Source organism: Myiozetetes cayanensis, unplaced genomic scaffold (genome assembly GCF_022539395.1).
Source record: "Myiozetetes cayanensis isolate MyiCay16 unplaced genomic scaffold, myiCay2020 scf4, whole genome shotgun sequence".
In the NCBI taxonomy this organism is placed as follows: domain Eukaryota; kingdom Metazoa; phylum Chordata; class Aves; order Passeriformes; family Tyrannidae; genus Myiozetetes; species Myiozetetes cayanensis.
Window position 1 is genome coordinate 62,492,879 of NW_026087631.1, and position 16,308 is coordinate 62,509,186.

A 16,308-nucleotide genomic window follows, 5' to 3' on the forward strand; every position below is an offset into this window, starting at 1 on the left:
CCGTGATCAATTGAGTGGTGGTGACTGGAACAGTACAGCTAAAATCACATGCTATTATAGCATAAAAATACATACACAAAAATTAGTTCCATTAGTTATTTCTTCACATGTGTCAATGCTGATGTTTTGGCAATGAGTTCCTACACATGCACATCCTTTCCCTACATAATATGCCTGAGATTGTGCTTTTGCAGCTGGGATCATTTCAAAGACAGCGGTACTATCTGCTGTGTCTAAGCAAAAAATCCTCATTTTCAGTTACAGTGTTCTCGCAGATGAACCCTAATTATTCTAATGGGATGCACACCTCCGTACTTACTGTTTGCCACTTGTTTGACTGATCAATATATTTTGCCCATACATTATGGTTAATTGATCTTCCTACAACATCTTCGTGTATTGCTCCTAAGGCTAATACTGGAAATATATTTCCAATAGTGGCCTTTTTGATAGTAAGCACATAAGTGTCTATTTGTTCTTGTTGTTCATTGTAGGTGAAGTTTACTAGATGTCACCAGGCCTGGTAAGTTTTTTCAAACTGAGTGGTAGAATCATTTTTCACAATTATTTCTTTTATTTCTTGTGGCAGTCTCCCCGACATTCCTTCCTTAATGGTATCTAATACTACAGTCTGTATCCATAACTGTGATTGTAAAGACTGAAGGGCAAGGGATACATTACCTTGTAATTCTCCTTCAGAGGATACAACTGACTGAAAGTCTTTTTGGGTATGTCTGGACAGGGTGGTCTGGAAGTCTGCCGAAAGTTTTTGCGTGTCTGCTAGCGTCAGTAGTGATGATCTTAATGGTACTTGGAACTGGCCTAAGTCTGTAGTGACGGTACTTAATTTATTAATCAGTACCTCCTGATCTATAGAGTTAAGTATTCCTAATCCTGACCCGAACCATCCTGCTAAATCTGGCTTGACCTTGGTGTTCAGTGTCCGTGATTTTAGCCATGCTTCCCATCCTTGTAAGCTTTGTGCTATAAACTGAGAACAGTTCTGTTGTACCTTTGAAATACCTGCTTGAATTGTAACCTCAAATTTCTTTAGCAAGTACACTGGGTCTGGTAATAGTTTCTGCTCTTTACTTTGTTTTAGCACATAAGGTCCTGCAAATGAAAAGTTATGATAGCTTATTGCACACAGAGAGAGTACTGTTGCCAAAAGATCAGGAGCAAAAGCTCACCAGGCAAATCTCTTAGAGACACGATAGAGAGCAGGTCTTTAATTAAGGCATTCTGGTGCAAGGAGTATGAAAAGGCGCACGCCCCCATGTCCAGAAGTTCCACAGTTTTTGGTCTGCTCCAAGAACTACCCATCCCCCAGATACTCCCCAAATCTGTTCCCATGGCAAAACTCCCCAGAAATTGAGTCAGAGGTCCCAAGACCCCTTTGTTCCTCATCTTCCTCTTCTTCACATCATGTGCTGTCTTTGGAGCTTCTCCAAGGTTGCAGACTTGAAGGTTGCTTTGAGTACTATGGTATCTTGTTGTTCAGGCTTGTGGTGTGTATATTCTTAAACAGAATGTGTTTACTACAGTTCTGCCTTGAAAGGAGCCTAATCAAGTCTAAAGAATTTAGAAAATTTGATATGAAATGGGGGAATAGGTTTTGGTGTTAACTGCTATTCTAAAGTGTGACAGACTATGCAGCTACATTAAAATCTACAAAAAGCTGAAAATCCTAAAAATTCTAAGGCATCAGTATGAAAGCGGGTGGTGAGGGAGAAAGGATAAAGAGTAACACTAAATCCTCAGAAAAAATGATTTTTCAGACATCTTCCATACACTCTTTACGTAATAGTATTGTTCTAATTAGTTCACTTGAACTGCAAGTCTACATAGTATCCTGTTTGAACAAGAAACACTTTGTGTGATTTTATTCTTCTTCCATGGTGTTCCTGGTACCTTTATTTCATAAAGCTCTAGTTTTCCTGAGGTTTTATGTCTTATGGTTATAGTTAAATTCTTTACTCTGGCAAAGAGGGTATAAATACAGGAGACAGGCGAACCTAGGCTTGTTTTGTTTCCTGTATATCAAATATTCACCTGTCCTGCTGCTATATGCACCATACAGTTTCCGAATTTATCTCCCGAGGGTTTTGCAGTTGGCCTAACTCTTCTGCTAATTTCTGGGGAAGTGCCTGATTTTCTTGACATGTTGCCAACATTGGTCTCTGACTGAGCCACAGGCTCAGTGACTGATCGTTCAGTCCTGCAGTTTACATCTAAAGATGCTTACTATCATGCAGGATGATTTTTGAAATGTACTCCCTATTGTTCCTAAACAGATCAACACTAAATCAGTAGAGGATTTGATTTGCAGCCATCAGAAATCCTGGTAGAGGTCATAAGATGCTGAATATATGCACTGATTTGTATCATATACATAAAAGGTTACCCTCCAAACAGTATTAATATACTTTTGCTTAACTTCAAACTTACAAGCCATGTCAATATTACTATTAACACTGTTTTTAAAAGGTGGTATCGTTGTATCCTGTTTCCAATCCTTGTTTACTTGTCCGTTCATATGAAAAGTGCTGTGCACCATTTTAGTATTATCGGAAATATTCAAACCTGCAGGTCCCGAGTACCCTTTCTTTATCCAGTCTCCACTCTAAAATTCCAGTGATGTTCTCATGAGTATTACACTTTTGAGCACAGATCAGGCTCACACAGCTGATCAGGAAGAAATTGAATATCAGCTTTGTGTTTCCAATTCTCTTGGCTGTCCGTTGTGGTGTGACAGGCTCAGGAGCCTTTTTGGTCCTGGAAGAATGTATCCAAGATGTTAATCCTTTTACTTTGACCGCTGTGTAAGTGACCATCAGGGACATTTCCATTTGGCTTGGAAGGGATCTCCAACCATTGTTTCCACATAAACTCTATCTCACTGTATGTTGTGCAGGGGTGCATCTAAGCCTTCTGACCATGTACCAGCCACATGCTTATTAATTTCAATTATTTATTTTGATAAGGCTGTGGTATAGTTCTGAACATATCCTTCTCCCATATAGGAGATATCTTCACCCTCATAATTGTTCCCATGTGGTGGTCTCCCATACAGGAATTCAAATAGGCTCAATTTTTCCTTTGTTCTGGGCTTTACTCTGATTCTTAATGAAGCCAGGGGTAGTGCTTGAGGCCATGGTAAACCAGCCTCTTGTCCAGTTTTAACTATTTGATGTCTCAATTCATCTTCTCCACCTGACCACTTGCTTGTGGCTGATAGGGAGTATGTAGGTGCCAATTGATTTGCAAAGCTTTACTTCCATCCTTCACTATGTCTGCTATGAAATGAGATCCTTTGTCAGAGGACATAGCTGACGGTACTCCAAATCTGGGTATGATCTAATTTAGGAGTACTTTCACCACTTCTCTGGCTTTATTAGTCCTAGTGGGAAATGCTTCAAGCCAAGCAGAAAAGATACCTGTTAATATCAAAAGGTACCAATACCTCCCTTTTCTTGGGAGCTCAGAAAAATCAATTTGCCATTGTTGTCCTGGATAATTTCCTTTGCCTAGGTTTCCAATTTCTATTTTATGGGTAGTTTGCGGATTGTTCTGGAAACAGACAGCACACTGTTGTGTTACTTGTTTTACGATAGTGTATAAATTCCTTTCTACTATCAGTTTCTTCAAATATTCGTATACGGCATCTCCTCCCCAATGAGTTTTACTATGTTCATCCTTAACCACCCTCCTTAATGCTTTTTCAGGCACCACAATTTGTTTTTCTGGTGTTATATAATTTTCTTCTTTTGCTTTTGCATGTAGATCCTCAATTAGCTCCTGATCTTTACGTGTTTGTTGAGTACTATAATCAAATTGAATTTTACCTTCTGGAATGAGAGGTTGAATGGTTACTGTACCTTGTTCTGCCACCTTTTTAGCCTCCTGATCAGCCAACCTGTTGCCTTTTTCTTGGTCAGATTCTCCTTTTTGATGCCTCTGCGATGCATGGTTGTTACCTCTTGTGGTAGCAGCACAGCCTCCAAAAGTTCCAGGATTTCTTCAGAATGTTTTATTGGCTTTCCCTAGGAGGTCAGTGGTCCTCTCACTTTCCATACTGCTCCATACGCATGTACTATTCTGAATGCATACTTCAAGTCTGTCCATGCATTAATCCTTTTATCTTTTGCCAGCTGGAGAGCTCTAGTCAGTGCTATTATCTCTGCCTGTTGTGCTGGGGTTCCTGGAGGCAGGGATTTTGACTCTATTATAGAGTCTATAGTGGTGACAGCATACCCGGTCTTGTGTTGACCATTTTTCACGAAACTGCTTCCATCTGTATACCAAGTTTCCACCTCTGGAAGGGGCACCTCCTTCAGATCTGGTCTGCTAGAATGCTTAGACACCATTATCTAGATGCAATTGCAATCCAGGGGTGCAGGATCAATCTGTTCACTGGACAGAAGGGCTGCAGGATTGATTAAATTAGTTGTTATGATTTCAACATCGTCCTATTCAACGAGTAGGGCCTGGTATTTTAAAAATCTGGATAGAGGTAGCCAATGATTAACTTTTTGTTCCAGCACTGCAGCAAGAGTATGTGATACTAACATGGTGATTCTTTGTCCCAAGGTAAATTTGCGAGCCTCTTGTATGTTGAGGACCACAGCAGCTATGGCCCTTTGCTCACTCACTTTCTGAGCCACTTTCACAAACACCTTTACTATAATCTCCCAAAGGCACATTCAGTGCTTAGTTAACATCCACTTAACACTTATACAGACAATACAACACACAGATTTTCACACAGGATTCCCCACCCACACCATTTAAAACAGACCAGAAGACAGTATATTGTCAAACTTATAATAATTGTAGTTCCAAATCCAAGTCCAAAATCCAGCCACGAGAGTAAATCCAAAAACATCCATTCCTTTCTTTCCAGACCATTTCAGCCAAAGGAGTCTGGCAGAGCTTTGGCGGGACTCTAACCCACATTGAAAAGCTCTTGCAACCCCCCTGCTGAGAAATTAATCCACACTCAGAAGGTGTAGCTCCCATTAAACTGTTTAACTGTCTCGCGGTTGCTCCTGCTGGACTCGAACCCACCCACCTTCTTCTTTTTGTCTGTTATGGGACTCTAACCCACAATCCTGGGAGGACACTTACACCTCTACAGCTTCCTCAGGCTATCCTGCACATGACTTATGGATTTTAGCCAGTATACCTTTTAATAAAATACCTTCAAAATGTCTTTTAAAATACCCTTTTAAAATACCCTTTTAAAATACGCCCTGGCCTTCAAATTTTATGTCAGGTACTTTAAATGTGGCTTACCAATCCACGTCAGGATCTTGTCCGTCCCCGCGATGATCCAAGGGTCCATGGAACCTCCCGCGAAGCAAAAGGACTCCGGGGCACTCTTGGAGGGTCCCCAGCCCCAAGAGTCTTGCAGCCAAACAGAGATTCTCCTGCCAGCTCGGCAATTGATTCAAAGGAGTTGACGGACAAACAGATTGTCCACCAAAGTACCTTTATCCATCTCAGTGGAGAAGACATGGGGTTAACCCCACAGATGTGACTTCTGCCCTTCCGCATTTTCAGTGAGTTTATATAGCAGTTTTATCACAAATGCCATACGCTCTTACATTCCTATGGTTAGTAGCTGATAAACTAAACAGTTAAGCACACGTTACAATAGCATTCTATTTTACTTAGGCCTAAGACATGTTTTCTGGCTTTCTTGATAACACCTGTCTATGTGCCTAAAAGCAATGGTTAGTTACCTATCTATTTCTCCAAGCCTGTGTATGTGTTATTGAAGCAACGGTTAGTTAACTATCTGTCTCTCACACAAGGGCGGTTCCCTATTTGCAGCTAGCAGTTTTGAACATTCGTTAAAATTTTCTAATTTGCTAAGTCACACTAAACAGGGCCTGCTTACGGTAATTACAATTACAATATAAAGTTGACAATTCCTTGTTTCAAAGTAAACTGGCTCTCAGCGTGAGAACCACCTTTCACTTTTTTACTTTAGTAGCAGGAAAACTAGAAGGAAATGCCAGAAATAGGAAGTGTACTCTTTTAAATATTCCTTGGTAACTTCCAGTTTCTCAATGTTACATAGCTTGCAAAATGAAATATACCATTCTTACTACATGGTTGACCTTTGGAAAATAAAAATATGGTTGTTTAAACAGAATTAAAGCACATTAAATCACATGTGGGCAATGTAGTAGTTATCACCACTGCACAAACACCAGGCTTGTTGAGACATTTAACTGTGGAAGATGAACAGATGATATTGTAATACTTATTGCTTAACTCCAACAAAACAAACAAAATAACCGTTCCACGCAAGATCATCTCCAAATGTGGAATATTGATCTGTAAAAATCCATAGTTGCTTTTTTCAAGGTTTTCACTAACTTTTCATGTTGGAAGTGTAATGGCAGTAAAAGTCTTTGTAATCCATGTCTGTTTAGCTTTCTTAGAGGTTAACACCTGGTACACAAGGAACGCTCAGGTTTTAATCAAATCATCAAGGAACCGTTGATGATTTATCAACAATTCTTAATGCACTTTTAATCAAGTCTTTCAACCTTGACATAAATCAAAATTTTAAATCAAACATTTTTTTCTGGCTCTTAATGAGTTAATTTCTCCCACCTGCAGCATTTCCTCCAAAGCAAGTACCAAGTTTATTTTTACAGCTCAATTCATAAATAACAGGTCAGTGAGGGGAAGGGAATGTTTGCTGCAAGTGAGGATTTCATGTTCTCCTTTTCAGTAATAATAGGTTTCTTGCGGAATTGTTCTGGTTGATGAGTATAGTGGCTGTTTGAGCTATTGGTAAATCACCCTTACTATATTTTATTCTTTTTACAAAAGAAGAAAGAAACTGCTAAGAAAAAATGCTGTCTGTAAAAGAGTGGGAAAGGAGCCATAATTTTTTCAAGGTAAATTCTCTGCTGTTACCTTCTGACTGAGTCATCTATCTCCCTAAGGGATACAGTTCACTTTCTGAGCTCTTAAAATAGACTTTTGTAATGGGTTTGTTACCTCTCAGACACTTCCCTTCTGTAGCTGCCTTAAAAGGGCTTAAAATTCTTCTAGTTACTGCCTGATTGTCTCATTTCATATTCCACATGTCTTTGGCACAGAAGAATGTTGAGGCATTAGTTTTTTCTTCAAAAATAAACGTTAGCATGCATATTTGAATGGGAATGCTGAAAAATTCACGGGCTTCTGAACACATAGCAATTACTGGCTGCAGTAGTTGACTCCTCTATTTAGAAATTCACAGCTCTTTAAAGCTCTTTTGTTCTGTACTTACTAGTATAAAAGGTGGATGAAGAAATCTGCTGTAGAAGGGAAGGTTAGCCTGTAACACGGGCAGTAGTTTTACTGAAGTGCCAGGAAAGAACAAGTAAGAGGTGCTGCCAGACAGTATGTTTTTGCCTGTGTTCAGTAACTGCTTTGTTTCTTGTGTGTGTATCATGTGTAATTTGAGTTTGCATTAATATTTGCATAACCTTCTATTATGTTTGGGAAGTGGGGTTTTTGTGTTGCAGTTTAGTAGTGAAACACTGATAACATCCTCTGTGGTTTAATAAAGTACTTTTATGTATTTTAATATGTCTAATGTTATGGTCACTCTTCAGTGTCAATGTCTAAATTAAAGTTAAAAGTGACACATTTTTGCTTTAATAATTTAAAATTTTGGTGAAAACATAGGGTCTTTGTCTTCACTGCTTAAAAAAAGTAATTTCACTTTAAAATAAGGAGGTTGATAAGCTGAAGAATGTCTTGTCTCTGTAGCTATCTGAAATAATTTCCAGGTGAGAAGGTAGCATTGGACTCCAATCCGCTGATTGTAAACCTTTTTCCATCCAGAGCGTTTACAAAGAGAGCCCTAAGTATTAAATTACCTTTTCAGGAAATAGGAGAGCAGCTTTTGTTAGCATGATCTGTGCTGTGTTGGAAGGCTTTAACCTTCTGCTGCATCGCCCTGCCCTCTGGTGGGCACTCAAAGGCCGGCTGAGAGCCAGCTTTTACATAAACTGGAAGGTTGCCCCCAAGAAATCTGACTTAATCTTACTTAACAGACGTTAAGATTTAAAAAGATTTGAGTTTCCCCATTGTGTTTCAAGCACAGTTCTGCAGTCCTGTGGTAGCAGCTGAGACATGCATCTTGGAACATTAAAGTAAAAATAGTGGCATTGGTGGCACTGCATGTTATATGGTACTTCCTTCTTCTTCCCATATTTTGGAGATCTCCTTTCATACAGTTAAAATGAAGGTCAAAAATTAGTTTTTCTGAATGCTAGCTTGCTTACCGTTTTTGTCTGTGATATTTTTAGACACACTGAACTTTGAACAGAAAGAGTAGCTGTAGTATTTGATTCCAAATTAAAGATTTGTGTTCTAGTGTACATTTTCATTCTGCAAATTCTTGGTGTTCTTCTGTAATCTTAATAGGAAGAGAGATGAAGTTTAATTTTCCTATTTAAAAAATGCCTTCTCTGTCTTTCACTAAAGCTTTTCTGCCTTTCTCACTCTGCCACGACTTGCACTTTATCACTCCATGTATTTCCCTTCCAGTTAAGGATACAGAAGTCAGTAGGGCTCAAAATGCCCTGAAGGATCTAATCGGAGTTTATTACTGTTTCATTTTGAAGCAATCTGATACACGTCTTAGGGAGATGCAATCTTGTTTTATAACCCACTGAGGTTTTTTAAGTATAGACTATGAATCTGATCCTGCAAGCAACTAGTAGCATAAATAGATGTTATGTAATGGTTCACAAAGTCACCAGGAAGCATCAGGTTCTTATTAGGAAACTGCTGAGGGAAAGACTTGTATAATACTACTCATTTGGGGTTTTTTTCAAGAAAAAAGGAAACCTTGGGGGTTTTTTTGGTCGCATTTAGTAAGTGTGACTTCTCATAAAGTGTGTTGCAGTCTTTTTAAAATGATATATGCAGTGAAGACTCAAAATGCAAAATTCACCCAGGATAGTAATCTGAATCTTATGATGAAATTGCAGCTGAATCAGGCTGCCAAGTGGGAGTTAATGCTCAGACATATGCGGGGCTGAAATCACAACATAAAGGGTGTAATATTTGAATTAGAACTACTAGGAATTACTTGGATGAAAAAAGGTCCGGATTTTCAATAAGAAGGTTTTTTTTGTTTTTTTTTTTTGTGGAAACAAAGTTGAAAAGATGGTAAATAGTCCATGTTTGTTTGGAATATTATAATATATATTAGTAGTTGAAAAAAAAAATATGTATCTATGTATGATGTCCATTAGGAGAGTCCAGAGGAGGACACCAAGATGATCAGAGGAATGGAGCACCTCTCCCATGAGGAAAGGCTGAGAGAATTGGGATTGTTCAGCCTGGAAAAGAAAAGGCTCTCTCTGAATCCTTCCAATATCTGAAGGAAGCCTACAAGTAAGATATAGAGAATTTATTTACAAGGGCCTGGAGTGACAGGACAAGGAGAATGGCTTCAAACAGAAAGACAGTGGGCTTAGACTAGATATTAGAAAAAATTCTTTACTGTGAGAGTGGTGAGGCTCTGGCACAGGTTGCCCAGAGAAACTGTGGATGCCACGTCCTTGGAAGTGTGCAAGAGCAGGCTGGATGCGACTTTCAGGAACCTGGTCTAGTGGCATTGTCGTGGTTTTGTCCACCAGCCCATCCCTGGGGCTGAGGATGGTTTTGTCTAGGTGATTTCCGGACAAAAAACCAATCAAAAAGTTCAGTGACACCTTTGCTAATTACATCTTTAAGAAAACGGAAGAGAAGGTTGGTTGCGCAGTTCAAATTAGGAGCAGCAGCCATGTAGGAGAGAAGGTAGAGGGCCCGAGGAGGGTCAAAGCCCCCTCCTCCCCTGCTTGGGCCAGGGGGGGGACAGGTGCAACACTGAAATCTCTCTTCTCTCTTGTGAGAGAGTGAAGGAAAAAAAAAGTTTAAAAGATGAAAGAGAAACCGCTACAGAAGAATTCCAGCCATGAGATAACAAAATTTTCAAGGTCAAAGCTGCAGTCGCAGGAGAGAGAAGAAAAGTTCGAAGGGGGGAGAGTTGCTGTTTTTCTCCCTTTCACTCTCCCTCCCTTCAGCAGGGTAAAGACTGAAAAATAAAATCCCTGCCACCTGTAAAAGTTTGTTGGGGTGAAAAGACCCCCCGTGTGGCTCACAGAGGAGCTTGTGGATGCACCAGAGATTTGTGACTTTAACAGAGAGAAAGCAGGAGCGGCTCAGATGAGGCAGAGTCCTGTTAAAGACTTTGTGACCCTCGAAGGGATCGATGCTTATGCTGGAGTGAGACGGCTCAGATAAGCTTGGGATCTCAGTGAGAGATCCATGCTGCTGCTGTTGAAGATTTATGACCCTGACGGGAATGAGGACCTACGCTGGAACAGAAAACGGTTCAGGTAGGGATATTGGGATCCATGTGTGGGATCCATGCTACTGGTGTTGGAGGTCTGTGATCCTGAGAAAACCTACGCTGGAACAGAAAATGGCTCGGGTAGGGATGTTGAAGATTTATGACCCTGAGGGGAATGAGAGAGCCTTACGCTGGAACAGGAACGACTCAGGTAAGGATGTTGGGATCCACGTGTAGGATCCAGACTAGACCCATGCCGAGAAGTCAATCAAGGACTGTTCTCCCATGGGGAGGGACCTCCATAGGGAAACAGGGGTGAACTCTTAAACCATTATCCCCTGTAACCCTGTGGAAGAAGATCCATAATAAACAAGTGTCCCCTTGCAAGCCTATAGAAGGAGACCCTTCAGGACCTGAGTAACCCCCAGCCTTCGGTTTTAACCAAGGAGGGGGGTAGGCCCAACCCTGAAGGTTGACACAAAGAGAAAAAAATTCCAGCTGCGACGAAAGTGCTGCAGAATTACTGGAGAGAGAGAGAGCTGGAATTCTGAGAACAGAAAAGGACTACTTCTCCTCCTTGGACTGATATAAAGGGAAGTGGGGGGAGAAGTATCTTCTGTAAATACATAATACCTTTTACTTAAGTAAAATTATTGTAGATATAATTCTTTAGTTTTAGTTTAATAATAATAATAAATACTCATACTTTTTTCAGTTCAGTCTCTTTTTATCTACATAAACCTTCTCTCAACTAATAGTAATTGTATGGAAAGTATAAAAATAAATTGAGCCAGGGCAAAACCACGACAACTGTCCATGGCAGTGGGGTTGGAACGAGATGAGGTCTGTTCCAACCCAAGCCAGTCTATGATTCTGTCATTCAACAAAGTTTACATCATAAATGAAGAGGCAATTGCTGACCTACACACTTGCGAAATACAGCTTTAGTGATGCAGTGTTAAAAGGTGTGTGAATGTCTGCATCTGTATATAGATGCTTATATTCATAAAGAAATGTGTATTGAATACTGTTTAATCATCAGCATATTGGAATGTTTACAACTGAAGAAACTTGAAAAAGAGTGGAAGAAAACTTCTGTTGTCTTCTTGTACAAACACCATGATCCAGTGGTCTAATTATGAACAATTTTTATCAAAAAAAAGGAAAAGATAGTGTGTATATATATATATATATATATATATCATTTGTGTACACTGACTCAAGGTTTTCATGGCAGAGGTCATACCCTCTGAGTTCTTCTGCAGAAGGTTTCTGTAGAGCCCTCTCCTCAAATACTATCATACAGAACTTTGGGATTAGGGCTTTGCTTGTTATAATCTATAAACTAAATTTAATAAAATGTCTCCACCCAATAGCCACTTTCTGCACAGAAAAGCACTTTGGGTGGAACAACACAGAATCCTTTTATTATTGTGCCTGATTAGGATAAGAATGAACAAAAGGTTCATTCGCTATGCAAAATTAATAATAATGGCAAATTTTATTCAGTGAACTGGCAAGGATGTTTGGCATCTGAAGTAGCAGTACTTCATATGCAGCTGCAATAATGTAAGATTTAGAAGAGAAATTACTTTCTTCCTCTCATTTTATGAACAATAGTATCTTTGAAGTCTTAGTGCCCAAGATGTCCACAGCTACTGTGGGATAAGGGAAACCCCTGCTTTTGTGAGGACTGTGGGAGGAGATCCCAAGCAGGGGCGTTTTGAGTAGATGTGGCTTACACAAAACAAATGCTTCCAAAATGATAATGATTTACTGAACCCAGAAGTGTTTTGTAAGTCTTCACTAGTTTATGAAAAATGCACAGTGTAGCGCAGACAAAAAAAAAAGGTGAAAGTATTTAAGCACTTAAGTTTTTGCTTTTAAGTTCAGAGCTTTGAGGAACACCTGCTGCTCAGAGAGGAGGAGTGCGCGAAGGAGGGGCAGAGCCTCGGGGAACAGACATTAATTCAGTCCCTTTGGTCGGGAGGTCACTGCACCGGCCGCTCTATTTCAGGAGCGATCTGACGGGCTGCTGGTGCACGAATGGGCCCGGTGCGGGTGAGGCCCTGTGTCGTACGTGCAACAAACACATAAGAAGTGTTGTGAGAAGTAGCTGCACGTATGAGAGATACACACGTATGTATGCAAATGCTCCCTGTGCTGCCCTCAGCGCGGCTCGCCATGGCCGGCCAGCGGGACTACAGCTCCCGGCGGCCCCCTCGCACATCCCGCGCCTGCGCACACACGGCACCCGCGGCGGCAGAGGCTCCCGCGGGTCCCTGTTCTGCGGGCGGGGGCGCCGCGGCGGCCGAACTACAGCTCCCAGCGGCCCCCGCGCACATCTCGCGCTTGCGCAGGCAGAGCCGGCCCGGCCGCACTCCGCCGTTGTCGCGGTCGGTGGGTGGGTGGGGGAAGGGAGCGAGCGGGAGGAGGAGGAGGAGGGAGGGGGGGGGAGAGTTGAGAGTTCACCCGCCGCCGTCGCTGCCAGGCCGGACTCATGATTCCCCATATGCCCGGTAGTTTCGTTCACCTATGGTGAGTAGCGGCGCTCGGCGTGTCCGTGCGCGGGGAGGGGAGCGGCGGCGGGGTGGGGTGGGGGTGGGGGGATCGGTGCTGAGGCGCCGATTCTGACCCTGCGCTCCTGCGCTCTCTCTGTCCCTCGTCCCTCTCTGTGTGTCCCCTTCTCTCCCCCCACCCGCCTCCTCCCGCCGGGCCTCCTGTCATGGCCCCGGCCGCCGCCGCCCCTCGGTCGCCGCCGCCGCCGCAGTGCCCAGCCGGCTGGGGGAAGATGCCAAAATGGCCACCGGCAACTACTTTGGATTCACCCACAGCGGGGCTGCTGCCCAGTACAGGTAACACCGCCGCGACCCGCCCCCGGGCCCCTGTCCCCGGCCGGGACCCCGCCAGCCCCCGCCCCTCGCCCGGGGCGCTGTGCCCGTCCCTCCCGCCGCGCCCCGGGGTGCGTGTCCTCAGGCTCCTCACGCTCCCGGTGATCCCCAGGGGTGGGACGGGGGGCCGAGCGCCGCGGGGGAGGAGAGGGGGGAGAGTCGGCGGCGGCGGCATCGGGTCCCCAGGCCCTCGAATTAAAATGGCCACTCACAGGCAGCAGCACCGGCGAGTCACCGAGTGCCGCCCCCGGGCCCGTCCGCTCCTGCGGCTCCGGGCAGCGCGGGCCCTGCTCCCCGGGGCTCTGCTGTCGGTGCGGGACGGCAGAACCTTGCTAACATGGGGCGGAACCCAGCCTGAGGGAGACGGGGTGGATAAGGGGCGAGATGGAGCACGGGAAAATACAGAGGACTCGATCCAGTTGAAGTAGTGTGGTTAATGAGTCTGAGAAAGTAGAGAAGGTGCTTTCCGGGCCAGGTACCCTTTAGAAATATCGCCAGCTATGATTTCTAAGGCCAGGAGCACATACTATAGTGGAACTTGAGGACCCGTGACTGTGTAAGCAGATATACATACTTGTATCTTATAGGTCTGTACAGATCTCGTATGGATGCCCTGCCGCGAATCTGTGTATCTTTGTTGGGTTTTTTCATCCGAATTGTGTCCAGGGTGTTGAAAAGCAATCAGTAGCATCTTTTATCTCACATATTATGACATCAGATTACTTAATTTGCTGCATACCATCAGGAAAACCTTCACATTTTTGGCTTGTGTGGGAGTAGCACCCTAAAGTCCACATTTGAATTTTCTGTTGTTCAGGTCATAGATTTGTTGTAAAGACCTTCTGTGATGCCTAAGTCTTGACTGATGGGAAAAACAAAAGAAGAAAACATATATATCAAGGATTATTAGCAGATGTATGCTACTCTCTAATAAAAATTGCATACCTGACATAGTTACAGGAGTGTACAGTTTTATGAAGGTCTTGTAATGACTCCCCATCTGGGTTTTTTGCTATTGTTTTTTCCTGGAAATGGAAATGAAGTACATTAAATTTCGTTTATTTCAATGTTTAATATTAAAGGAGAGGATTAATCTTAGCTCATATTCTAGTTCCTTTGAGTGCTCACAGTGTGTTTATGTTTTACATGGCAGTTATAATGAATATATAGAGCCTATATATAGGGTTTTTTAAGTATACAGATCAAGCAAATAATAAACCAAAATCCATATGTCTGCAGTTTTGAAGTGGAGATGAATTTTTAAAATTCCTTTTATTATGGGCCTAAGATGGTCTTAAGACCCTGAACAACTCGTTTGAAATTTCTTTCGAAATTGCGATATAAAACCATGCAGTTGGAGTAACATTCAAGTTCAGAACTTGTTTGCATAGCTCATCCTAAATGTGTTCTTGAGAAAATGGACAACTGATCATAAGAAGCTTTTTGCTTTGCTATCACAAGTGCAGGATACTATTTTATTTCCTATCAGTCAAAGTCTCTACATCCTATAAATGGTGTGTGTATTTACCACAGCTGGAAGCGAAGAGACACAGCAACTAGAGTAAGAGCCGTTGTTTCCTAAGAGTGAATTTAATATTTTGAGCAGGAAACACATGAGTCATTTAAAATGTCTGAAGGGGACATTGCTGCCATGAAGCAGACTTGTTAAGTCCTTAAGAAGTGGTGTGTTTACAGAGTACTACAAAACGTGTGTCCCACTCCAAGATATTTGAGAAAGAGATGCTGGTAGCAGGGAAAGATAGTAAGATTTAATATTACAACTAGTCCTTTAAGTTTGTTATCAGTATTTGAAGTAAGAGTTTACAAACTAAAAAAAAAATCACTGTGTTCTTAGAAACCAGGATAATAAATAAATAAATATTCTCCTATGTAGTAAATACATAGGTGAGTGTCATAAACCTACCAAAAAAAACCCCTGAAAAAGTACTTCTGGATGCAGGGCTAATTTATGAATTTTAAAAGAGTTGCTAAAAATAGCAAGTTATTTTAAGAGAGCAAATCAGACACTTGCAGTTGAAGACCTTAGTTCTTTAATATGTACTATTTAGAAGTCCTGTGTAGTTTTTGTAGCAAGTAACAGGAATTTTCATAATAAACACATTATTGGTCACATTTTTGAAAATTCTCTTTTGCCAAAATGGCTGTGAAAAATGTTGGTGTATTGGAAGAATATTAGACTGCAACTTTAGAGTGCTCCCTAATGATAATATATAGAATTTTGTTGATTTCAGCACTTAGTTCAGCTAGGTGCAAAAAACCTGTAATTCTTTTCAGCATACACATATTTTTTTGAATGTCTTGAAGGATGAATATCTTATAATATGTTAAATCTTCATTTGGAAACATACAGGGAAAAAAAAATCCCTAAACTTTGCATCAGAAAGAGTCTAAAGTAGTTTCTGGTCAGTTTCAAAGAATAGACTCTTCCAGTTGGAGAGGATGTGCAGTCACTGTCCAGTCCAACTGCCTGACCACTAATGGGCTGAGCAACTTGAGCATGTTTTTAAGGGCACTGTCCAAATACCTTTGAACACTGACTGGGAGCATCAACCACATCTTTAGGAGGCCTATTCCAGTGTTTGACCACCCTCAAAGCAAAAAGAGTCTCCTCCAGGCTGAACAGATCAAGTGACCTCAGCCACTCCTCATATGGCTTCCCTTCCACACCCTTATCCATCCTCATGGCCCTGTGTTGGACACTCACTAAGAGCTTAATGTCTTTTTTATATTGTGGTGCCCAAAAATGCCACAGTATTCAAGGTGAGGTTGCCCCAGTGCAGAGCAGAGTGGGACAATCCCCTCCCTCAACTGGCTGGTGATGCTTTGCCTGATGCCCCCCAGGACACAGTTGGCCCTCCTGGCTCCAGGGCACCGCTGACTCATTCAACGTGCCATCAACCAGGACGCCCAGATCCTTTTCCACAGCACTGCTTTCCAGCATCTCATTCCCCAGTTTGTCTGTACATCCAGGGTTGCCCTTCCCAGATGCAGAGTTTAAATCAACACTGAAAAGACCATAGAACTATTATTGGCATAGAA

The 16,308-nt window shown here is 42.1% G+C and overlaps 1 protein-coding gene across 2 annotated transcripts in view; it reads left to right on the forward strand.

Annotated features, from left to right (window-relative positions):
• Positions 1-12,800: 12,800 nt before the first annotated feature.
• Positions 12,801-16,308, forward strand: part of ZFR (zinc finger RNA binding protein) — a 45,313-nt gene continuing 41,805 nt past the window's right edge. For both annotated transcript variants that reach the window (XM_050328868.1, XM_050328869.1), the window contains exons 1-2: positions 12,801-12,895; positions 13,128-13,212. In XM_050328868.1, the coding sequence (XP_050184825.1) occupies positions 13,157-13,212 (56 nt within the window). In that variant the 5' untranslated portion in view covers positions 12,801-12,895; positions 13,128-13,156. The remainder of the gene's footprint in view (positions 12,896-13,127; positions 13,213-16,308) is intronic.